Source organism: Ornithodoros turicata, unplaced genomic scaffold, assembly GCF_037126465.1.
Source record: "Ornithodoros turicata isolate Travis unplaced genomic scaffold, ASM3712646v1 ctg00000996.1, whole genome shotgun sequence".
Taxonomy (NCBI): Eukaryota; Metazoa; Arthropoda; class Arachnida; order Ixodida; family Argasidae; genus Ornithodoros; species Ornithodoros turicata.
The window spans coordinates 90,039-116,647 of NW_026999435.1; the positions used below are offsets into that span (position 1 = coordinate 90,039).

A 26,609-nucleotide genomic window follows, 5' to 3' on the forward strand; every position below is an offset into this window, starting at 1 on the left:
GATATAGCCGTGCTACAGACGACAGCCTGAATTAAAAACATGGTACCCGAGAGGAATGGGTGTCGACAATGTCAGCTTCTCCAGTTTGACTATGCTGGTCTGCGGGATAGCTGCGAGGACGGATTCTCGTCATCGTCCGAAACGTATTACGCCACCCTACGCTTAAATTAATGTACCCCCAGCAATTTGTGTTTCAGTATATGCATCCGGAACGCCCTACAGTTGGCAATACAAAGGTCGATTGGATACAGGATTGTATACCTGTGGCATAGCCTCCTATATATACTGATCATGCCTGCCCACAGAGCGCGAAACACACGCGGAAGGACCGTTCACTTTGGTGGCGCCAGTTTCTCAGGATCGTGATGGTCATACCGATGGGTGTGCTCACTGGAGAACAGCGCTTGCTGTTATGTGATGTAATGCGTGAACGCTTTGTCGTCTGCTACTCAGCGGTGAAATGCGAGCCACGTGTGTTTCGCGCCTAAAAACCATTGTTTTTAAGTAACCGCACAAGAATGTTTAAATGTACTCTCGTTATATGCGGGTTTCTGATACATGGCATTGCCTGCTACACGTACAATTACGTCTGTAACCTCCCGGGCTCTTTTGATTACATTTGTGTGCTTCTCCCAGTCATAGAGACACCCGAAAACGTTTGGGATGGCCAGTGACCACTCGCGACAAAGCAGACATAACGTGGACCCGGCTTGCACAAAACAAACTTTTGTTTTAAATTAAAGTATACTACACAACGTAAACATGAAATTGATATGATGGACTTAAGGACGTGGGAGATGGTGTGGGATGGGGATAACTACACTACATACTCTAGGATGATTGACTAGGGGTTTCAACTTAAGCGCGTACAACAAGAAAAAGGCCGGAGTTCAACCAACGTTCCTTCCAACACAACTAAAGTATTCGACGACAACAACAAGAATTAAAATGGAGCTTGATGGAATGTCGGTGAGATTGCGTAGGGTGAGGCTAACTACAGTGGATCTGTCGAATGCTCAGAATGCACATGGAATCACTACGCTGGTGCTACAGCTTAAGCGCTTTCCTTGAAAAGAGCTTTGCAAAGAATAGCTTGGCAACATCGTTAATTCTTATCTGTCACTGAGAGTGCATAGTTCGTCCGGACTGGTCGGAAGAATTTCATGCACAACATAGTAAGTAAGGGCATATGGTGTTCAGAACTCGGGCACTTCAGTTCTTCTTGCTTTGAAAGAATGTCCACAACGCAGTCGACCGCCTGCTTAAGTGGTCACTTTAGCTTTCTGCCTGTCCAGTTAAGAAAGGTTTCTATGAAGACAAGAAAGAAGGCGTAGGAGGCTATTTGACGGGTACAAGAGCCGCCCCAGTCCTGATGGTAGATCAATCTGTCAATTGGTGCCGCTGACTGGGGCTTCACCAGCAGAGCCAGACACAGGTCGCAATGGAAGTTCTCCTTCACGCAGCATGCTAGGTAACCCCCAACCATTGCCAGTGCTGTGTTGCCGTGAGTAGGAAGGAGCTGCTGTGGGGACACCGCACTCCTCTCGAGGGCTGCCCTTGCCTGTTGTGAAAACTGGTCCATGTCGGTCTGTTGTAGTCCTCCATGTGGCAGAGCAACATCTGAGCTGAAACTCTCATCGTGCTGGACATTACTGTTCGCAGACGCCGAAACTAAGCCTGTTTTTAGGACCTTTTCAATTCCAGCGAGCACTGATTTTGTGTCCGTTTGGTTACTTCCAGAACACTTCCTGAGCCATCCAAAAAAGGACTCAAGTGGGTCTGAGGACATTTTTCTGGTGAGTACGAACTGGAACTTCCTTTCGTCAAGGAGATACCTGACGCATCGGGCGTTCGACACAGAAGTGAGCACAATCCCTTCATATATCTCCTGACTGAGGAACTGGCTCTTCGTGCTGTCACGTTTCATGGTGTTGAGAAAGCCGACGAAGTCTTTCTCTAGCCACTCAAGGCGCCTATCGCCAGCGTCGCGGTACTCCTCACAGTCAGGCTGGTTCTTGTGGACATGTTGTGTGCAATTGCTTACATCCATGAGGAGAAACCAGCGGTAGACAGCTCCCATAAACCGTACAGTGGGACCAGCGCTGGCAAAGCCGATATCGCACGTGTGGCCCCCCTGCTCTTGAAGGGCCTGAATTAAGCACCTTAGGGCTGCTGTTACTGGTGTTGACAGGACCTGAACAGCACGCTCGACATTCATTTTTTCAATGTTTGTCGGATACACGTGCTTTCGCGTGATAAACCGGACAGGCTTGATGACGCTGTTCTGTTACGCCTTGTACATCTTTTTGATGTGCAATGATAAAACTTTGCCGTCCTTACCGAGACCATGGGCCAGGAACTGTGAAGGGGCATTTTTGACAAGATGGCATTGATCATACGCGATGAAAAGCTTTCTTGACATGTCATTTGGATGGCTAATACTATGTGTCAGGTTCCCGCCACATAGCAGTCGCATGGCAAGGATGTTAACTCGGTCGCGATGCGGAGGACTTCAAATCCGGCGCCTTCCGCCTGTATCAGTACGTAGCGGAAAATGTCGTGTAGTTGAGCATCTATGCAGTTCCACGTGAAGAAATATCCCACCGAAACCCTCAGAGGGTAAGAAAGTCCATTTAGAATGAAACACAGCAGTGCGTCAGCCAAAACGAGCTCGTTGGATTTAACAGGCTCCTGATCTGGTCCCAGTTCCACTTCTCCAACAAATGCTTCGCGTTGCTTCTCATACTGAAGGCGCTGCATAATTTTCATTTCGTCTACTACAAGGAAGCAGTGCTTCGCTTGAGGAGAAGTTAACGCCGCTGATTTCGCTTGCAACCTCTTTTGAACTAAGGGCGTGAAGCCCACCTGCCCGGTTGATGTGCGAAGTTTCCCCATGAATCGTTGGAGTGTGCTCCTGCTTGGCAACCTGAGCATGCCTGCGGATCTCAGATGCTCGTAGGCTTTCGTAGGGAGGCTCCTTTGCACTACGGCATGTCTCAGAGTCATGTTGAACCAAGACTGCGACTTACACGCAAAATTCTTCACTTGGTCCACGAGGAAACTTGCTCGGATACTTATTTCCTCCGCAGCCTCAACCATGTTTAGGTACTGGGAGGCATGTTTGTATTCTTTTAACCTTTTCAGCTTGGTCTTACACGCATCAAGTGCACGCTGGAGCTTCTGGACCAGAGCTCTCAGGTCTCTTTCCTTCCATGCCCACCTTTGTCGTCCCAGCACGGATGCTGTTGTTCACAAACGGACGTCGGCTTGGATGGCTTGGTCCTCAACTGTGGTCGATAGGCCATTAATTCCTTCAGAGCAGCCGTCATGTCCCTCAGGCTCATTTCCCGATTCTCAGTTAGAACTGCTATCACCGAGCGCAGGCTGACCACGGTTGAAGAGACAAGGCGGAGACTGCGGACGGTGAAGCGCTCCCGCCAGGTCCGTGAGAACAGAACCAGTAGCAGTCGCCTCCACCATGCATGATATCTCTGGGCTGTCATCCACCTCTTCTGTGTACCTTGCCTTTTTGGGGTCCGGTTGAACGGAGGACGTGTCCTGAAACGCGCTTGGGACCGCTCCCCTCTTGAGGCGACGTCTCTTGCATCCTTCCTTGAAGTCGAAATGTAGGAAGTGGAGACTGCAAACAGTTGTGTATCCCGAGGTGGTGTTTGGGCACCAGTTCCGGCGGGGTATGACTTCCAGCCAACGTGCTCGTAGCTTTTCTTCACTCGGTATTTCGTGAAATGAAATATCCTTGACTTTTTTCTTGGCATTGGACGTGCATCCTGGCACGCAGCAGTACGACATTTCTTATCTGTTCAAAATAGCAAGCCTTTCAGCAAAACAAAGCATAAAAAGAAAACATCGTGCAACCTACTCTGAAGCCGTAGGCCATAAAGATGCGTCAGGTGCCGTCGGTGTTTTGTGCGTCGCGCAGGTCAAGAAGTCACGCTACCTGAGATCGGGTGCAGACAGACCTCTCCCATAGGTGCAGACAGCATGCACGTATTAAGAGGGACAAGAGCAAGGACAAGAACGGGAGAGATGCTGGCATACCATCAAGCTCTAGATAGCGTATGACCCGCGGCCTCAAATCGAGACAAGCAGTGTTATCGCATCTAGCCGAGAGATGTGGTGCCATCCAGGTGAAATCAGTACCATGACTGGCTTGTCAGTTTTTCGGAATCGTTATCGAGAAGAATTCGGGCTTAGCTTTAACTCGCTGATTTCTGATGACCCTTGGCCAAAACTAAGGCTCGTTTTTCTTTGTCTGTTTGCGTGGAGTCCAACGACCATCTCGCCTGTCTCGTATGTCATCCTCATCTACCTTCCACATATGCGGATGACAGATCTCTTTCGGGTGTTCGACTATTGCCTCACATCTAATCTCTCTCTATCGCTCTTTCTCTCTCAGTCCTTTTTGCTTTTGTCGTATAGTTTCACATGAGGGATAGTCGTCTCTGCGCAAAGCACAGCACGCAGTGTAAAAGCTTACAAGCACTGTGCCGTGGGGTTACGTCCTGTCCGTTCTGCGGATTAACATGCACGGACGTGGAATAATTTGCCAATGCACTTAAGACATGAGCAATTCGCACGATGAATACAGCCACAAAGTAGGCGAAGGGCCCAGCTACTGTCACACCTCCAGATATTGGAAGGAATGCCACAGTCACAGAAACTGCCTACTGCCTACACGCCACTGCCTAGCCCCACTCTAAACCTCTTCAGGCACGACGTGATGACGCCATTCAGTGGCACTATGTTTCAGGTGCCTGTAGCATTGACTTGACCATTAGTGCAGCCACAGAAAATAAAAAGTTGGTTGATGGTGTACATTTTCCTGGAGCGATTTACGATGACGACTGTTTTTGTGGACTGTTTTGTTTAAATAAGTTGAGTGTGTGTGCTTAGAAATAGTTTGATCCTGAAGAATGTGTTTTCCACTTAGTTCATGTGTTTCTCTGTGCTCGGTTTCCTATGTTGTCTATCAATCACGTGGTTTTGCATGTGTGATAGTACTTATTGAGCAATGTCCTGACATGCCCAAACATGTTCTCTCTTGTCGTGCATGCTTTTCTTTTGTTGATGCATTTACTTCAGTATTTTGTCTTTTTTGACAAGAAACATTCTGTTGAAGCACTGTCTTGCTGACGATAGTGCTGAAACGCCTTGATCTAAACAGGTGTAGTTCTAGATGATTCTTAATAATTTTACAATTCAATTAGTTCATAAAGTAATAGCAATGAGGAGTGATGCACGGCTTTATTCAGGAGGAACAAAGTGTCATTATTCACTTATCTGCCTGGCATTCAGATAGAAAGGACAGCCTCACTGAGCTCCTTGTATTTTGCCATTGATAGTGTTACTTGTTAAGACATTGTTATTTCCTGTTTTTTAAGACTCATTTGGTAAGTCTTTGGGATTAAAATGCTGAATTGCACTGGCATAATTCTTAACAATTTTATCAGGACATTAACTCAATACGTAACAATTTGGGGGCAGATGTATGACTTGATAGAGGAGAAAAAAGCATTACAATTCAGTTCTGATTTGTTGTGCAACTAATTCTTTGTTGTTTGTCATTGATGGTGTCTTTTTTGAATATATCTTACTCTTGCTTTCACAGCAGGTTACGTTCCTCTGTCTCGATTATGAGTGTTGCTAACTTGCCCAGACATACCATGATGATGTCACACCTGACGTCCCAGGGTGTCCAGAAGTGGTGATCACAAGAAGAAAGGTGGAGCCACCTAGTGTGATGCCTTAGAACTGTGTAGCCAACCACCTGCCTCTGTGCTCCGTCACCCCAACGATGGTCAGTGGCCATTCCTGACCTCTTTCTTCAAGATTGTGTCATTGATCTTCAACTAAACAGCTTATCTCCATTTTATTTCTATCTGTTTGTTTTATCTTTTTTATGACAACACACAAGGCGGCTTGGACACGAGTTGGATGCTCCCCAATTACTGTGGTGACCTCCTGGATGATCCCAATTACTGTAGGGGGTCCTAATTAATAATTAAATGTAGGGATCTGCCAACCGAATCCGTGAATCTTGAAATTCACGAATCTTAGACACGGATTCAAGATTCGGGAATCCGAATGCCAGTGCCCAAAGTGGCGAATCGAATCTTACAAATCTACCGACCATGTTTGTTCGTTTCTTTTTTCACATTGTCGCCGCTGGAGTTGACCGACTGGTGTTTTCTTGTATGTTTGTATACATTGCTCTGGACTGAAAGAGTTTAAAAGTTTAGCAACTGTTACATTGCAAGTATAAAAGTAATATGGTTTTGCTTTTGATTGTTGCTTTAGCTTTATAGAAATAGTTCAGACTCGAGCATTTATGTATTTCTTGTAGTCGATGAACAATATGTTAACTATGTTAACAAAACTATATGGGTATACTTTCTCCTGAAACTGAACTTTTTTCATTAAACAAATATATATCATATTCTGCTTCAAAACACTCTCCAGTACAAGTTTGTTTTTTCTTGGCTTTTTAAACTCTTTTTAAAGAAAGGATTCGAAAGATTCATTCGTGGATTCGCAGAACCTTCCTTGGATTTGGATTCGCAAAATTCTGGATTCGTCCCACCTCTAATGAACCATTTCCGACACCGCGAACGCACATGCCCAGCCCCTGAGTCCGCCATTTTTGAGCGGAAAACATCGCCATCAACCCACCTGCGGGCGACTGTCATGTTCATTGTGGGGAGATAATCGGTTTCAAGGTTACGTGGACGTTTGAGGTCTGGTAATGAGTACAATGCGCTTTCACTCTTTCCGCATTCTTCTTCCAATCTTCTCTTGCTACTTTCCCACGCAACGTACGTGCCGAGGAGGAGGAGGAGGAGTGTCGTTGGGAGGAACCCGAGAGGTCTGCCTGCCTGATTAGGCGGCATGTTTCTCGGGAAGGGAAAGGTGGTGGAGAGGAGGAGAGGAAAGGGTGAAGTGGAAGACCGAGCGGAATCCGCTCGGGGGGAGGATAGCTGCGTCCATGGGCCGACTTCAGGGGAACTGTGCCGGCATACGCCTATTACACATCTGAGGGAAACCCAGGAAAAACCCCAGACGGCACAGCCGGCCCGCGGATTCGAACAGCGGACCTCCCAGTCTCCAAGCGCACGCGTTACCGCTGCGCCACCGGAGCTGGTAACGTACGTGCCAGTTCGTAAAGCGTCACCATTATTGGGGGAAAGACACGACGTTCGACATCCCACCGCCAGCGGCAACTCGAATATGGAAAAGGTCCATTGCTAAGTGATGGTGTCCAGACGCCTTGTTGACTTGTGGGCAGCAAGTGGTCAACGCTTACTACTGCCCCGATATGCTAAAACTCAATAAGCTCACAGTTTTGTACAACTTTCAGCTGTAGAATATGCATCAAAATGGAGATATATAAAGTATATATAAAAATATTTAAACTAACGTTTCACAAATAAACGCGTAAGCAGCCACTGTTAGAAATAAATCTCCCACAGTATACGCTTAAGAGGGGATACGACCTCCGGCGGCCCCATGTATTCTCTATGGGCGAAACAATGCGATCTTTTGCAGCTAATACTGAACCGATTTGGACCAAAATGGCCTTGTTCGATAGATTTTAGAATTTCAAAAAATTCGCATTGGAGACATTTGCAATTTTTTTTGCAGAAGTTTTTAAAAACCTTACGAAAGCTGCAAAAAATTTATAAGTTCGGTCTCTCGCTTTTGGAAGTTCGTAGCTCGTTTACTGGAGCACATATGTGAAATGTAATCAGTAGCATTTACGCGGAATTCTTTCTTGAATATTTACGTGTCCATGTCATGTCTGTCCATGCCTCCAGTTGTTCACAATATTGAAAAAACTTAAGGTATCTACGGCTCCGTGAACTGCCCCGTCTTGCCATCGTACAGTAGCGCCACATTGCTGGTTAGAAGAGAACCTCATATCGTTCCGCGGAATGCAGTCACTGTTCTGGCACCCTATCCCAGAAGGGGTTTCCCCGGCAGCGGAAGCGCGAAATTGAGGTCGTGAAACCTGTCTGAAGAGATCCACGTTGAGTAGGTCGTCGCAAAATAATGGGAAGGCCTTGAGTGAGAATAGGGAGAATAGGCGGCATAGACCAGGAAAGCTTTGCTACACAGCCACACAATATTCGTCTCGCATCGCACGCACGTAAAAAGAACGGTAGGGTTAGGGGAGGTGAGGCACAGTGAGACTGAGTGGTGTTATCATTCGCTCTCCCGATGTGTTGAAATTGGAAGACAGTTTTCTTTTTTTAATGAGGTAATATCAAACAGTCAAAGACTGGATTATGGAAAGGCCGAAAAATAAGGAATTCCGAAAGGATGTCTGCGAAATAAATAATTTATGAATAAAACGTTGAAATAGACCCCACGTAGAAATTCACTTTTTAACAGAACTTTTTCAAAGGAAGCTCTTTCTCTATCCACAGCTGTAAGATCAACCCCAGTACACGAGGGATGCTGCCAAAAAGTGGCATGCGCTGGACAAGGTCATACAAAGTTATTTTAAATGCATAAAAAGCATTTAGCACATTAATTCCCAATACCTGTCCTGAGCACAGCGTTGTGGATCTACCTGATGTAGCAGATGTAACTTTTCGAATATATATTTTTCCTTTCTTGGTGGCCTCTGGCTTTCGATAGTTCAGTCTCCCCAGTTCTCGGGCTCGGGGTCCAATGATGGGTGTCACATATTACACCCAAAAGAAGGGTGCTTACTGGGTATATTGACTCAAAAAATGGCAAGTTCTGAAAAAAAAAAAAAAAAGGCTTGCTTCCAAAATTCACGGAACACTATTTGCACTGGTGTACTGCAACCTGCATTTGCAAGTCTGAGCGTCTTAGCTGCCTAGACTCTTGGGGACATGTTTACAAAAAGAAAGTGCCTGGTGGGTGATTGCCAGTGAATGACTTGTACTACCCACTCAATGAATTTTAGAGGAGATGGTGTCGCTCTATATATTTGGCAACCCGAACGTGATTGTCGTCGTGTACAATAAACACTTGCAATAACACAGTCATCTCTACTTTTACTTTTTGTTTTCTGCCTAAGTGATCGAAAGTACGTTATCTAAAGGGAAGTTTGATGAAACGATTTATTCCCTGTATTAATTCTCAACAATTCTATCCTACTTACTTTGTAGAGCTCATTTTTTATCACAGTTGGAATAACAATTTCCGTATCTTGGCTTCCTTACTTTTCGACCTTACGGTAATTCGGTTTTCTGGCTTTCCTGCCTGCTGACAGTTCGGTTTTCTGAATTTTCAGCCTTCTGATCGTTCGATGTTTCAATTTTTCGGCCTTTTAAGTTTCGACCTTCTGATATCTTGTCTAGGTTTCGAAGGATACATGTATGTCCTAAGGAAAACGGAAAAAAAGTTCCCGGAAAAAATGTCCCCGGAAGAAATGTCCCCGGAAAAAATGTTCCCGGAAGAAATGTTCCCGGAAGAAATGTAATCTGGAAAATATGTCCCCCGGAAAAATGTCTCCTCGAGAAACATCCACTCTTGGTACGCGTGGAATTTTTGCGAAATCCCCGGTTGCGATATTGCAGGTCTTCATGTCCTCCGGCTCAAAATAGATACTAAAATTCCTAACCACCTACTAAGGGTTTTTACTTTGAAAGCTCGACCTACTTTCACTTGCGATTTCTCGTAGGGAATACGCCGCAATCAATTTCACGTTCGTTGATACAACGTGACACAGGTTGGAATCCTGTCACCAGGTGTGCTCTCTGAGGTTTTCCCTGGGTTTTTCGTCGGACTTTCCTGATGAATGTCGGCTCACTTAGCCCTGAAGTCGGCCCAGGACGCATACTAACCCCCTGTCACCCTCCCTCCTGCTGTCCTCTGTCCACGCCTGTACATCGCGTACAGCAATAGTTGCTTCGCAGCGCTAACACGAAAAAACATTTTCTCTGCTAATTAGCACAAATGTGAAGTGTCACAAAAAGTAGTACGCCGTCCAGTTTCAACAAATCAGGAGAGAAGACGTCATTCGGATTGACCAGGAGCATGTCAAGTTCTTTTTTAGAAGTGTGCAGATCGACGTGCACGGTGATGTGTAAAGAGGAAAATAAAATGCGGGGCGAAAGCAACAAAATTGACAGACAAAAATATATTTCAATATGTCTAGCGGTATCACATCTCGGGAGCCCCATGACTGTACAGGCCGCATTGTTGCAAGACACAATAAGTAAATTCACCAAAACTGACGCACAGCAACTACCTAGGCAAAGAAATGCTTTGTGTGAGTCATTTTAAAATGGAATTGTATACGAATAAATTAAGCGACTCGTTGAATAACCGTAATTGGATACATATACAACGTGTATTGGAATACAAACATGTACGGTACATATATGCATGCGTAAGTATAGCGCTTACTCTTTTTTTCTGTGTGTGTTCTCCATGTGCCGGGTCTCTTTAGATATATTCAGTTTAGTAGAAGCATCAATTCGATGTGGAATTCGAACATTGAATTCCATATTTGATTAGGAAATGGAATAGGATATATGATTACTCGCTTCGGTGCTCAAAAATCCAAACATTCACACCGTCCTATATGGTAAAAAGTCAACGTCCGAAGTCAACCAGTCCACGCGTACCAAAAGTGAATTTTCCTCAGGGGACGACATTTACGAACAACACAGCTGAACAGAAAAGTGGGTACAACCCGACGAATTACACATATTGAAGAATATGACCTGACGTTGGGAGCAGCTGACAGTCTGTGCTTCTTCTGGGCACCCTTCTCATTGCTGGCGGCAAATTTAAAGGGAAAGTTCTGAAATCGGATATCCATATGTGTGCGAAAGCCGCTCGTCTGTGGAAACTATAAGAAGGAAATTTCGCCATGGTACAACAAAACATATTAAATTAACAGCATATAAAGCATTAGTTCCGAGTGGCTCGGGACTAACATCTCCATTTTTTTCTTTTACAAATCAATCAATGAAAACATTAGGAAGGGAGTGGCCTCAGGACAGAAGCCGCCGATATTTCGAACAGAGACTGTTCTTCAGAGACTGTTCTTCTTCAACGGTCTCTGTTCGAAATATCGGCGGCTTCTGTCCTGAGGCAACTCCCTTCCTACATCTATACCGGTTCGCTGGATATCTACCCATCTACAATCAAAACATTAGTTCCCCTCATTTAGAGTATGCATCTGCAGTCTTGGATGTCTGCACATCCACGCTGTCCGAGAGAAAAAAAAAACAAAAAACAAATAAAGAAGACAAAATGCAAAGGTCTGCTCCACGGCTTATCTTGTCTAGGTTTCGGAGGACTTATTCGGTTAATGTTTGTAGCGACAAATAAATTTAGATTCACTTGCACACAGACGCAAGGTAAATACACTAAATCAGAATAGTCAGTTAAATACAAAATGCGTCCGCAAAATGTTCTAGCGTGAGAACTCGGCGCCAAAGAAAAATCAGCAGGTGAATATAAATAAGCGAGGGCCAACGAAACATAACATTTGGACTTCGCGCTGCGTCCAGAAAGTCAGACAAGCTAAGATAGCATAACGTCAAGAAGTCACCAGATGCAGTCCACAAAGGGACAAAAGTGGAGAATTGGCTTTCGTCGGGACCTCCTTCTTTCTTTGTAGCTGAGTTGACCTTGGCAACCCAAACATGACGTGAGATCGCTGCATCTCAATAGTCAAGGAGGTCACACGTGTTTTTGGGACTACACAATCCTGCGGAGGAGTGAGTTATTTGTACTAAGGGTAATGGTTACAGCTTCCTCCAGGCTGAGACCCGTATGTTCGTGTGGCGCCATCTACGAGCGAAAAAATCGTGAATCGGAGATGCCGCCTCACTCGTATCCCCTCTTAAAAATCGACGCACAAAAAAATCGCCGAGAGATCCCCGTGTAAATAAAAACGCTAAGGAATATATCCACGTTTAAGAATACATCCTTAAAAATAAATCCTTTCAGAATCCCCCCACATCTGCCCTACGCTTGCTACAATCACGTGGTATGGCCGCGAGTGAGGTGGACAACCCGTTTAGACAAATAGTCCCGCTTAGGAGTTAGTCTTAAGATTTATTAGCGTAACCCCTCTTATGCCTGCACTGCCCAAAGCAAGGTGAACTGCAAACAAGGAACTTAACCAACCTCACAGGGCCAAACTAGCCTAAGCTGTCCTAAACTAACCACAAATTAGACAAAACTAACCTGACATAACCTGATCTAACACGACGCAGAATGCAATAAATCGGCCTAAGTGCTGGATGATGAGGGGATTTTGAAGCAGTTTATTTTTAATAGAGGATTCTTAAGCGGTGATCTCTAAACAGATATATTTAGCTGTTTATTTTTATAAATTTATTTTCAAACATATATTTCTTAAGTGGTTTATTCTTGAATGTTTTATTCTTATGCGGTTTATTCTTAATAGGGGATATCTGGTACTCCCCCCTTCAACTATAGGCGAGCTGATGTACATGTTACGTTTATGTTATATTCTATTATACTGCCTTCTTGAGTTTCGCAATGGTTTCGAATTACGTTTGGTGCTGGTCAAAAGTTTACCGAACACACCACGCCTCATTCCTTGTTCAGTGTGACACGCTTGCAGCGAATGCGACCGCACTGGCAGACATACATGGCCAAGGTAACCCAGTCAGCTGCATGTAAGTCCGTATACGGTACCATTCCCTGCTGGCGCGTCACTCTGAGGAAGGAATGCACCGGAGCGTGTTCCGTAGACCTTTGTCCAGCAATTTTACATGAGTTGGTTTAATTTTTCGCTCACCAGGTCCACGAGTCATCCGCACCATAGTCTCCTCCGCCAGACCTTCAAGACCAGTCCTTGGTTGTATTATGCGACGATCTGAAAACACAGAGGTTAAGCTTCACTTCAGTGATGAAAGAATGCATACAACCGCCTAAGAACTGCACAAGTCGCACACTTGTAATTGATGAAGGGAACAAAGCATGACCCAAACCAAACAGTGACAAACTATATCAATACAGGAAAGAATAAGAACACCTAAACAATTTAGAAGTTGAGTAGTTGTAAGGTGCAATGCAACAAAAACAAAACACATTACATTACGTGTAACATAAGTTGGGTACGAAGAAGCAATCGAGCTCAAGGTGTCAGCAGCAGAGCTCGTGCATTGAATAAACAATAAATTCAGACAGGGCACAAACAATGACAAAACAGATGAAATATCGAACGCAGAAAATTTTCTTTTATTTCTTCATTTGTTTTTGTTTTTTACAACCAATCAACCTGTATGCAAAAAAAAAGAAAACACATATCGAACGGGAGGGAGCGGTATAAGCGAAATAATTAAAATATTGTTTTCTATTTCGTCCCTTCAGAAGAGAGCACCCTTGTGCAAAAAATAGCCTTAAACACCTGTCATACTGCACTTCCAATGCGGATTGAATCCGATCCGCATCGTGCTTCTCAACAGAGTTCAGTGTGCGCTGCTGCTACACGGCCTAACTCGATGCGTATTGAAAGGTTGGTGTGTCGACAGGCGGCGCTCACATTCCCGAGGCAGCACGGTTGGATTGACAATGCTCCTCAAAAGCCGAGAATAACCGCATCCTCTTCCACGTTGTGCTGTTTACTAAGCCTTCACGGGCGGCACGGTTTCGAGAGTGGTCGAGATTAAACAAATTGGGAAACGGAGTCGTCCGTCATATCAAGACTAAAGAAGTCGCCGTGATAATCTATGGACTTGTCCAGAAACATTTGGAAATTCGTTATCTGCTTTTCTACTAACACAAATTGGCTGCGTCCGGGGATGTTAATGGCGGTCTTCAAGCCGTTTCGAGAATCTCAATCCCGTTTTAACGAAATGGATCGGGTCAAGCAGGACTTGAGCTCGCACGTGTCCGTGAAGCAGCGCCGAATCCACATTGAGTTCGACGTGCATTTGCTCAATCAGAATCCAAACTACCCCTGTGACAAGTGCGTGTCAGCCAGTGCATCCCCGTAAGCGCATTTCCAAACCCGCTCCTATACTCTCAAAATTTTCTACAAAATTTCATTTTAAGAAGTGCTGGTAGGTGCTTTCAGAGGTTATCTGATAAAACCAAAGTCGTATGTCAAGTCTTGCAATACTGCCATCATTCATATGTGATGCTGTGCACACCAGACTGATATCAAAACAGACTGCTCTAGCGGGATTATAGGGCAGGAGCTGTTCAAGCGTTCGAGGGTGTGCGCAATAAATGAAAAGATTTCAGTAATTGAACAGATATCTTCCACGCAGAATGATATGGACGTAGGGCAAGCAAGTAATTCATGAGACAGTTGATGGTCTGCGGCTGGAACACACAGATATGACAAATACACACTCTAAGAAAAAGAACGAGTACTTTCACTGCATGCCACAAAATGCATTGCCATAAAAAATAGGCCATTTCCGGAGTAAATGCGCGGGAGTAAATGAATGTCACAGAGTGGAGACTGCATTTCACGTGCTGTTGTAAGAGTACCAGGTACATGATTCGTGCGCATGCATGAAAATACAGTACTTTGAAGCAAACCGTCAACCGTGATATATCCAGTGATAGAAAATCTTGCATCACACATAGGGCACAATTTGTGAAGAAAGACGCGCTAACTGTTTCTTACTCTGTGTGGCTGGAAAATTCCTACAGTTTAATGAGTTATACAGCCATTACCGTTGAAGTTGACTAAGAGCACATATTTACGTAGACTATTACACTCAGGAGACCATTCGCGAAGTTCAGTGACAATTTTCAGTCCTGGGGAGTAAATGTCGGAACTAAATGTTGGGTTAGGGGACTAAGATAGGGAGTAATTGCAGTCCAGGGGAGTAGAAGCTGCAATTACTCCCCGTTTTACTCCTTTTTTTCTTAGCGTGCATACATAGCCCCCGGTGCCTAAGAAACTAACCATTTCAGTGACTTCCAACTTTCATCATTAGTTTGTTAGGCACTTGAGGCTTTGTACGTATTTGTGATTTCTATATGTATTCCAGCCTCAGGGCATCAGCAATTGTCTGATGTTCAACAGTTGCCGCTTGCTTCGGTCCTGTACGTCGCATGATTGTGTGTATGAGTGAGAAAAATGTATGAGTGAAAGGGGGATGCGTGATAGGGTTGTTGGTTTGTCCCTTCAGATGACGCGTTATCTCTTTCTGCGATGCCGGGGTGAGCTGGGTTTCCAACTTCCTTTCTTCGGACTGACAAAGATTGCCCTGAAACATTCATCGTGCGCTATCCTGTGGGAGTTCGGTAGAGTATGATGTTCGGCTATTTTTTCCGATGGGATAGCTCCTGAATATCCCTGTCAATTATTACTAATTTGAATACATTAGACACGATTTTCACATTGCTTGGGTGAAAAAGCGGCCATTACCTGAAAATTTTCCGACTTAAGCTCGCAATAATTTACATAATTAAACTTACGTTACACGACGTTCACATCAGGAGTTGGCAAAAACCCAGTAAGAACAAATGTTGTTGACCGCATGACGTTAGGTGGTGTAGTTTTTTATTTTTTTTTTTAATTGTAATTCAATGACACGTTTTCTGGGACTGTTTGACTGTCGCGCAAGCCCTACAGGTGCTACTGCGAGTAGACCAGGTGCCTTTCTGGAGCAGGACCGCGGAACTACAAGGACCTTAGTCTTTCTCCTTAAGTTGCAGCTGCGTAGCGGCCTGCACCTTGGATGAGAATCCAGGAGTCAACTAGGATGTTGTCCCAAGCAAAAACTTTTTGAACTGGTGCCAAATGCAGTGTGTCACCGAAGAGGGACCAGTTCAACCGGTTCCAGCTCAACTGGTACTAGTTCGGGCAACTGGTCCCTGTTCGATAACACAGTTCAACCAGGCACAGTTACAACCGGGCCCAGTTGAGACTGGGACCGGTTATAAACTAGTTGTGCCAATGGTACCAGTTGAGACTTGGACCAGCCAGAAGCCAGTTGTGCCAAATGGCAAAAGTTGAGCGAACGGGGACCAGTTTGATCCAGCCAGAAGCCCAACTGGCTTCTGGCTGGACCCAGTCTCAACTGGTACCAATTAGTACACTATAGGTCTAGGTATAACTTAGAGACAAATCCTTTAGATTGTACAACCAATGTCCATGTCACACATCACGCTAAGAACATAAAGAGCAAAAATCGCTGCTCATGCACTCTTCTACAAGCAAGCGACAGTTGTACTGTAAACGCATCATTCATATCTCGGGAGCAGTAACGCGAAAAATACAAATATAACAATTCCAAAATAAGTTTCATTAATACTAACGAACTTTACCAAAAATTGGAACATGATCTTTTCTACTAATAAATTTACTTTCTGATCGTTTTTATAACTTCGTCTTGCAGTCTTCACATTAACCTGTCCTGGTACCGAAACTCCCCCCAAACAACTAAATAGTGCAGTTCGAACTGGCACCACTTCACTTCCAGTTGCAGCAACTCCAGATTCAACTGGCACCAGTTCACTTCCAGTTGCAGCAACTCCAGATTCAACTGGCACCAGTTCACTTTCCAGTTGCCAGCAGCCCAGCTTGAACTGACTGCACACAGTGCCCACTTGCCAACAGCCCAGCTTGGACTGATACCAGTTCACTTTCCAGTTGCCGCCAGCCCAGTTTGAACTGGTACGTTTTCCCCTCCCGGTGGCTTCCAGTCGAGCTTGAACTGGTACCACCAAGTACCCAGTTTCCACCAGCCCAGGTTGAACTGATGCCAGTTTACTTTCTAGCTGCCACTAGTTTGGTACTAATTAATTCCAGTTGACCACCACTGGGCATTGTGTAGAACCAGTCCGGGCTGGGCTGTCGGCAACTAGAAGTGAAGTGGTGTCACTTCGAAATGGACCGGTTTACATGTGTTTTGAGGGAAGCTTCGGTTTCAGTACCAGGACAGGTTTCTACGAAGACTGCGAGATGAGTAAGAACGGTCCGAATGTAAATTTGTAGTAGAAAAAAAAATATTTCAATTTTTCGGAAAAGTTCTTCAGTACTAACTATAGCTATTTTGGGATTGTTCGTATATTTGTATTTTGATCTATATGGTATCATTTCTTGTGGATTAGACTCCAAAGGCTTGTGTTTAACAACAACAAACACGGCTGTGTTCTAACACATCTCCAATTAAGTTATCAACATATTTTCACTAATTATGAGGGTAGATTATGAACGTTTACTAGGAGCTGCACCATTTACTGGAACACCACCACGTTTGAGAAGGCCTCATCGGGAACAGATATATTCAACGACCTTTCCGAACGTGAAACAAACAGCGAATTTAAGAAAATTCTTGCTGGGCATACGTGTCGTACCACTTTACAGGGTGTTTCAGTAACCACGTTCGAGGCTTATACCTAAGAAGTAGTAAACGGTATTTAGTCCGGCTAAGTTTTTGCCACACGTTGCGTTAGTTAGCACATAAATCGCGCAATAAAGCAGCTGATAACGACAACTGAATTTGAAAACTAGTCAAGAGAAGGTACCCTTTTTCCTTCAAGCATTCTATAACTTATGGCCGCTACAAACAATCCCGATACAACTAAGAGAGCTTTTCACGAGATCTCTGCCAGAGCTTGACAACCTAAAATCCGCTTCTGACCAAAGCGCGCTTGTTGGAATACGGAGTTTTTCGGGAAAATTCGGAATTTTTTACTCCGCCAGAACTGCAGCAAAGCACAGTGTCCGACAGGATGCTGTATTACACTCTAAACCCAGTGACGGATAGGTGCCGTCTGATCAACTGGCACGTATTTTAAAAAATGTGCCAGATGACTTCAAGGGGCACGCGTGCCTGCGAAAGCTGTAGGTGCCATGTGCCCCCTGAAGCAACTGGTACGACAACCCTGCTGACGCCAGGAGCCACAGTGTACTGGACGTATTGAAGGTTTACTTGTACTCACCAATTACGCGAAACACATTGCGCCTCTCGAGTTCCCCAACAGAAAAATTACCTTCACGCTTCGCAAAAAAAAAGAAAAAGCAAGGAAGAAAATGCTCCACGCACATCGAACATGAAACACAAAATTTTATTGGCTTGCACATACCTTTAAATTGCATCCAGTACATCGTCGTTTGCCGAATGGAAAGCATACACGGTTCACTAATCCCAACACACACACGCACATATGGAGCACACGTTGCACGGACACACAACTCATCCGATGATCCGATGCACCAGGCAGTCCTTCAAACGCCGAACACACAATCCTTGAAACTTCGAATAGGCTGACACTACAGGGCTCAATGATGATCCTTAGTGGCGAACACGACAGTTCCTCAAACGAAATGGCCGAGGAACAATTGTCCAACATGTGGCAACAGACACCGATTCGACGTGACAAGCAATTTTGCACGCGTATGTGTGACCGTTGAGACAGGTAACAACCCCCAGGCAAAAATCTAGAGTGGGACCAGTCCAAAGTGGTTTTTGAGACAGGTCTCATGCTGCTCCCCACTCCCAGGTGGTCCCAGTAGGGAACCACTCTGGGATGGGAACTGCTTGGGATCTGGAACCAGTCAGGAAGTGGGACCACTTGATGGATGGGATTTCGCGGGACCCGTCTAGGCCCCGATCCCGCCCAGGGAAAAATCTGGAGTGGGACCACTTCAAAGTGGTTTATTGGACAGGTCCCGCTGTGAGTGTGGGACCACTTAGTGTCTGGGGCCAGTTGGAAGTGAAACCAGCTTCACGATGGTCGCACTTGAAGTGGAACCAGTGGAATTGATCCAGTGGTCCCCTCTGCTAAGTTGTCCGGGATTCGGCCACTTAGCAGCTTGGACCACTGAATGCATGCACGAAAATAATGCGTAGAAATGCACATATTACTCAAGTAAATACCATTTATTCTGCTAAAAGCATACATTGAGCAGAAAGAAATAATCAATACATCTCTACATGTACATACCACGTAGTATAAGTCTGATCACTCACTGTGTCCAGACAAAGCATATGCCTGACTGTGCAATGCACTCACGGACCACTGGGAGCTTTCGTTCGTTGGCCACCTCACATCTTGTATTTTCTCAGAGAAGATGACACGTATAACACTCCTGTTTTCTATGCAGGTCGCGACATACACCCCCTTCCCACCGCGTACGTTCGGAATCTTCTTATCCTGTTTCTCTTCAAGTTCCTCCTAAGTTTCTAAAATGAAACATCTAATTAATAGTAATCAAAACATCACGGTCATCACTCATACCTGCAAACATTCGCGACGTGCAGTCCGATTGGCGTTTCACAGTGCGTTCTTACCCCTATGCCGTTTACGTCTTCTTGCCGTCGAAACTCTTCCGGGAAATCGACAATGTGTTGCACAGAAACCACTGTCATCGCATTGTCTTACAAAGCGCACTAAAACACACGCAAATACTGCACAGGAGGGAGATACACCATCCTTGCGACGGCAACGGAAGACAAAACCAACTTGCTCCGACGCGTCCAAGTTCCAACTGCCACCTGCCAGTCTCCCCCCTCGCCCTCTCCTCGCCGTGGCGTCTTCACATTGCATCAGCCTCTGCAATTACCTTTTCTTCTTTTTTTCGTTGTCTTTCCTCTAGTTATTTATTTTAATTTTTGTTGTTGTTGAGATGTACTTTTTGACATTTCTCTGGTACTTAATATGTTATGATATTCATGCACCTTTATATGAGAATATGCCCACGAATTCGACTTACCTGGATATAGTATATGTTTGATCGCAGACGAGCGCACCTGGATAAACAGCAATAAAAAGAGGTCATGCATGTGCTAAAATAGATCAGAGTAATAGATCAAACAAAACCAGAAGGATATATGGCAAGCGTGGACAAGATGAAATCTCAAAGGGGGAAGCTGGGAAGCTGCCCAACTTAGAGTCTCAAGTAACCATTCTGGTAACAAAATGGTACCTGTGAGGCTCCAGTTGGAACTTCTGGAACCATCTGAGACCAGAGTGGTACCACTAATGTCAGCAAAGTGGAACCAGCCACCCCACTTGGGAATCCAGCTGGGACCATCCACATTCAACTGGAACCATTCCAGGACCATCAAACATCCAACTGGAACCAGTCCAGATTCAACGGGAACCATTCTGGGACCAGTCTAGATTTTCGCCTGGGCCTGTAAAGAAACCGAAGTGAATATCACGCTGGTATAGCCCAACGTTAATGCTGGAATAGTGCTCCATTTTGTAACTCACTTCCTCGCAATCGATACACTCCCACGGTCACCTATAACGAAAGAATACAATTAACCTCGCTTGTAATGTACATCGTCGTTTCGCCGATGCAGCCGATCCTCTCCTGCCGCCATTTGCAATGCCTCAACCGTCTGCAACAGAATATATTTCGATTGTTATACACGAGTAAAACGCAGGCGTCGTACGATGCATCACAGCTAGATTGACTTACCTTAAGCAAACATTAGACCCGTACTTAACAAGCAAGCTGTCATCCTTCTCAAAAGCGAGGTTGCTACGCAGACAGCGGACAAGAAAGCGGGAAGGAACGTACTGCGGGAGAATACGTTGTGCCATGTCACTCCTCACCGGCGGAGCGCGGAGCAACGTAGTACGCTCCAACGAAGGCGCGGATATTCAGGCACAGATCTAGAGGGGGGCGGATTCAGGGGTCCGAACCTCCCTCAATTCCATACTTAAATGTAGGGTTCAATGGGCCAATCCGAGCATGCACCGGGCACTTGTCCATAGCGGGTCCCCTCCTCGGAAAAATGCCAGATCCACCCCAGCGGATATTCAGCCGGCACACGGATTATTCAAGAAGCACATGAGTACAAGGTTCAGGAGGCACACATATTATTCAGCTGGCACAAAGCCGTTTCATACCAACGTAACAGCTCGGTACCTGCTGCAATTTGATCGCTGTGCTTGCTATTTGATAACCGTTACGGCTGTTTCCAGACGGTTAAGTCTGTGTACCGGCTGCACTTTCTGAGGGAACTTTTTTAACTGGCACATGTCCGTCACAGGATTTAGAGTGTACCATAGAGTATTATGGCGCAATCCATTATATGTGTGGATGATGGCTGGGCACAAAAGTGCGATTGCGGCGTCGCTTACTTTGCCCTTCCTTGCATTGAGGGACGGGGGAACGCGAACTTCCGCAGCGGCAAATACCAGCGAGTGCACCTCAGCGAGCGACAGGACGGGTTTGCGATAGCAAGATCTTTGTATCTAGTTCATAAACTTGGAATACGGAAAAGCGAAAAAACTGAATTTTGTTCGAACTGTGTATTGTGCCCATGGGCTGCGGAATTCATGAAGCAAACCACTACCTTCACTAAGCTAAATTTCGAGGTTAATGAGCAAACATATTTAATGCGTGACATGGGCGATAGCTACCGCAACATGCTGCAAAATATGTAGCAGGACTAAATGCCGTTCGCCCCAAACAACACCTTTATTTCGGTATAATGGGTGAGAAGGAGAACGTTCAGCGAGGCTTGCAGATTCCTGTGGTGTCCGCACAGAAGTGAACGGTTCAACGCATGAACACGCATACGCACGCAACCGCTCGCACACATACGTACGCAGTAGTGTGGACCGGACCTAGTCAACAGGACCAAGTCAGAGATACCTGACTTGGATAGGATACGGAGGCGACTGTCCACCTACGCAGTCTGATGCCGGCTCCCTCCGGAACTGTCGCATACACTCCGCCCCTCCCCGAAAGCCACACAGGTACCGCCATTTCTCATAACCCAACCTCATCTGACCACATCTTACGCACTGCCACGAGCGCCGCCGAATTCCCGCTATTGCCGCTGGTAGAAGAGTCACTATTGTGTCCACTGTTGTGCACTCTTTTGCTGGGAGTTAAGTCTTTGCAGTACTCACCTTGTGATTGAGTCCGCGACGCCTTTAGGTGTGCTGCCATTTATTCTCCAACTGGGTGCACTGGAAGCAAATCTTCTTCTTCTTCTGGTCTTTGTAGCAGCTGTAATCTTCTTTCCCACCCCGTTTCGGTTTTATACACCGGCGGCACGGTCCGAACAACCTCTTTGTTTATTTATTGTCACTGCACGCACTGCCACTGGCATGCGTGGCAGGCTTGCTCAGAAACAATGGAAGCATGTGTAACATTCTAGACAGGGCGGAACAACCCATTGTAAAGCAGTCATAGACAGCACAAGACAAATACGGCGCTTCTGGTATTGATCTTCAAAAGTTGTGTGGGTAATGATGAGGGAGTCCAGCAATCTATCAAAAACTGTCACGATAAAGGCAAAACAGTGGAGGCGGGTTTCGGAATGCCCCCCCCCCCCCACCCCCCCGCCCAAGTTAACACCGACTGCTGGAGCTTAGAATCTACCATGGAGGAAGGAAACACAAGGAGCAGCCCCTCTGACAGTTTTCCATCGGGACGAGTGTAGCCGGCTTCGCATTGCATTCTGGGGTACTCCTGTCTACCACGTGACCGCTCACGTGACCCTCCAGACAGCACGGCGCCACCGGAGCAGACGACTCGAGCAGTAGTTTTGCAGCAGTTCAGATGGCAGTATTACGGTGAACGCGTGCTTGCACTTTATTTCTGCATGTTCGAATGTTTACTCTTCTATTAGAGGACCAGTCACAGTGTACAGAACGCAAAAGGAGTAGCGGGACCGGAAACATTACGTGTGGCAACGGTGACTTCCAACGTATGTACGTTTCTTGATTAAGTGGTAAAGAGTGCCTTACCCAGAGTCAGATTTTTACAGCAACAAAGGATATGAAATGAATCTGTGGCACAGTGTCAGATCCCAAACGAACAATTCAAGATGACTCGAACGCACACAGACGACTACAACAACTGACCGTGTACTTACGGACAAAACGTGCTCCCATGGCAGAGCTGATTTCAGTTCATCGAGAGCCGCAGCCAGGACAGGAACACTGTACCATACGTCGTTTCTACGATGGTGGCTCATATTTTCACAATAAATTGCTTTCGAAGAGGAAAACCACACGGAGAGCAACGCGAGGAACATAGCCTTGCAAAACCGAAACTTTAGAAAGGATCACGTGATGGACAAGATGTAATGGGGATTTTGACTCGAGCGACCGCTAGAGGGTGGCTACGCTAGTCTGGATCGAAGAGCCGCTCCTTGTGTTTCCCTCCTCCATGGAATCTACGATGTGTAATGTTGAACAACGTTGAGTGTAGAATGATGACGCAGAACCAACGCTGTTTCAACTGTACCTCGTCAATGGTGGATTGTGAATGAAATGAAAGCTTATTTTCCATGAGACACTCAACTGTAGGTGTACGCAGCAAATTACAGCGTTGATCCTATATTGTGCCTTCAACATATTGTCAACCTTTATCACGAATGGAAAAGTCGTTCTTGTTTCAGTGCGTACCCGATTGTGTTGCACTGTATTTTATTTTTACATTCTCTTGTGCCGTTGGCGTGTACACTAAGTGCTGTATGTCGTGATATTTATATCACTCGTGCTACCACTAATAATAATATTTATTTATTTTATACCCTCATAGACATATACTTTTTAACCATATTTGTAAACGACTCATTACGTATCGCACGTATTCAGTAAACAAGGGAGAAAAACCTGTTTTACATTTTCCACACCATTATAATGATCAGTCAAGGAGGTTGAGGGATGTAACAAGAAATCAATTCCCCCACAAACCAAACCCGAGCCCGGCGCAACCAGGTCTGTCTCAACGTCATCGGCATTTTTCGACCGCCGTTTCGAATCGTCGAGGCTGGTGAGTGGCGAGGCGCGTCCAGGTCCCCACAGCTTCCCATAGAGACCATACTTTGAAGTTAATTTAGGCAACACTGGGCATGCAACTGGTGAATATGCACGGTGATGCCTAACATTTCTGTCAATCAGGCGTCTCTCAGTTTGACCAGTTTGACTCACCTTTCGCCCGGTCCTGACTACCATCGACTTGTGCTGCTCTTCATGCCTGACGCCCGTTATTCCGTTTTTTAACACAACAAAGACGAGGTGTGAATAAAACAATTTTGTGCATCGTACTGACTGAAAAGTTCTTCACAAATATTTACCATACAGAGCGTAGAGATCCTTGCCAGGCGAAAATCTGTACTGGTCCCAGAATGGTTCCCGTTGAACTTGAACTGGTTCCAGTTGGATGTTTGATGGTCCCGGAGTGGTTCCAGTTGATTGTGGATGGTCCCAGCTGGATTCCCAAATGGGGTGTCTGGTTCCACTTTGATGACATCAGTGGTACCACTCTGGTCTCAGATGGTTCCAGAAGTTCCAGCTGGAGCCTCACAGGTACCGTTTTGTTTAAAGAATGGTCACTTGAGATTCCATGTTGGGCAGCTTCCCAGCTTCCCCCCTTGTGATTCCAACTTGTCCAAACTAGCCATATATCATTCTGGTGTTGCTTGATATATTACTCTGATCTATTTTAGCACATGCATGATCTCTTTTATTGTATTTTATCCAGGTGCGCACGTTTGCGATCAAATATATGCTTGTAACTTCAATTCGTGTACATATGCTCATCTGAAGGTGAATATCATCACAAGATATTAAGTACCAGAGAAATTTTAAAAAATACATCTCAACAACGAAAAAAAAGTAAGCCAAATAACTAGAAGAGAGAAAACGAGAAAACGAAGAAAAGGTAATTGCAGGGGCTGATGCAGTCTGGAAACGCCACGGCGGCTATGAATTCAAACTTTAAACGGCGAGAGACGAGAGGAAGAGGGCGAGAGGCGAGCGGGAGTGGCAGTTGGAAGGTTGGAACTTGGAACTTGGACGCGTCGGAACAGGTTGGTTTTGTCTCCGGTTGCCATTGCAAGGATGGTGTATCTCCTGTGCAGTATTTGAGTGTGTTTTAGTGCGCTTTCTAAGAGAATGCGATGACAATGGCTGCAACACATTGTCGATTTCCCGGAAGAGTTTTGACGCCAAGAAGACGCAAACGTCGTAGGGGCAACAACGCACTGTGAAACGCCAATCGGACTGCACGTCGCGAATGATTACAGGTATGAGTGATGACCGTGATGTTTTGATTACTAATAATTAGATGTTTCATTCTAGAAACTTAGGAGGAACTTGAAGAGAAACAGGATAAGATTCCGAACGTACGGTGAATAGCTCTTTCGCCTGAAAGATGCCAGTGTCCATTGCGTTCAGAGCCCATAGTTTTGACCACAACACGGACGACGACCTCTTCAAATGACAACACTGCTCACTGCGGCGCGTCTTCATGACTATGCATTTGTAACCAAGAAGAAGCGCTATATTTCAATCCGAATGTTCGTTCACACTTAGCAGCATCACTTACCAGCCTCCGGTACATTCGTGTGGCGAAATCGAAGCTGGCGGAGCTTAGGCTCCAACTCCATAAAACGTTCCGTCAAGAAGAGCAGACGTGTCGCCTAAACAGTGTTCAGTTCATCACCTGTCCTTTCCACGACGTCCGATGAACAACAACGCTTCCTGCACGGTCGGCTTGCCGGCGCGGCGACGCCGGAGAAATAGCAAAATTTGAAAAAAGATTGGAATTTGTAGATCTCTCCTTAGAGTAGACTTTGTAGATCCCAATCTTTAATAAATGAGGATAAAGCAGTGCTGTCAACTGTAAGAACCATATCCGGATAACTTTTTTTCTGTGTGTCCTCGGAGTGCCCGCTGCCTCTTTTCTTCTTTTCTTTACAGCTGGACACAATGACGCTAAGAACACACCGGACAACAGGTTTTCAACGAGCGCGACCCCAGACCTTTCTGGAACTCCAAGGCTCTGACACGTAATCTCCCCGGCCGATGACCCAGGAACCTTCCGGAATCTTCCAGAACATGACTCACTGACGACTGCCTCGCAGTGGAATTGTACCGGCTGTGACGACACCTTTGTAACCTTTTAAAAGACCTTGTACATAGATTTTCGTCTCAGTCCCGAAGAAGGGGGAGCATCCGCCGAAACATAGACTTCCCCCCTTAGTTTAAATGCCAGTTTAATAAATAACTTTCCCCCACTCCCTACTTCAGTCTCTGGTGTCTTTTCTCCCCTATCTATATACAACATCCTGGTCGTTCGAACCTCCATTTTGTAGTGTATTGTTATATATATATATATATATATATATATATATATATATATTGTTGTATATTGCTTGTGCCACGTTTTACAAAGCTTTAGACACTGATCCCACGGAACAGATTGTTTCAGATATCACAAAACATCTAAAGGCATTAAAGGCCGCAAAGAAGATCGATTCGGCGTTATATGAATACCTTCTTCCCCGTAACTCAAAGCCAGGTAGATTCTACATGCTCTCAAAGATTCATAAACCGGGGAACCCCGGACGTTCAATCGTCTCCTGCAATGGGACAGCCACTGAAAAACTCTCCGGTTTCGTAGATCATCTTCTTAAGGACATACCCCCGCGACTACCATCGTACATCAAGGACACTAATCACTTCCTGCAAATACTAAATCAATGCCAGCCACCCCCATCTAGTCTCCTAGTTACGTTAGATGTTTCTTCTCTGTATACCAATATTCCCCACGATGATGGCATAGCTGCAGCCGAGGCGGCTTTTTCCAAGTACTCTGATTCTTCTTGTGATCCATCTGTCGTATCTACTCTACTAGAACTGATCCTAAAGAACAACAACTTTGAATTTAACGATGG

At 45.4% G+C, this 26,609-nt stretch overlaps 1 protein-coding gene and 1 long non-coding RNA gene across 2 annotated transcripts in view; one reads left to right on the forward strand and one right to left on the reverse strand.

Annotated features, from left to right (window-relative positions):
- Positions 1-21,896, reverse strand: part of LOC135376042 (phospholipid scramblase 2-like) — a 40,176-nt gene extending 18,280 nt beyond the window's left edge. The window contains exons 1-2 of the mRNA XM_064608647.1: positions 21,826-21,896; positions 12,779-12,856 (exon numbers count right to left, since the gene is read on the reverse strand). Coding sequence (XP_064464717.1) covers positions 12,779-12,856; positions 21,826-21,865 — 118 coding nt within the window. The 5' untranslated portion in view covers positions 21,866-21,896. The remainder of the gene's footprint in view (positions 1-12,778; positions 12,857-21,825) is intronic.
- Positions 1-25,950, forward strand: part of LOC135376043 (uncharacterized) — a 41,510-nt gene extending 15,560 nt beyond the window's left edge. Inside the window, exons 2-4 of the long non-coding RNA XR_010417502.1 lie at positions 1,741-1,796; positions 5,630-5,818; positions 25,633-25,950. This is a non-coding gene — a long non-coding RNA (uncharacterized LOC135376043). The remainder of the gene's footprint in view (positions 1-1,740; positions 1,797-5,629; positions 5,819-25,632) is intronic.
- The last annotated feature ends 659 nt before the right edge of the window (positions 25,951-26,609 follow it).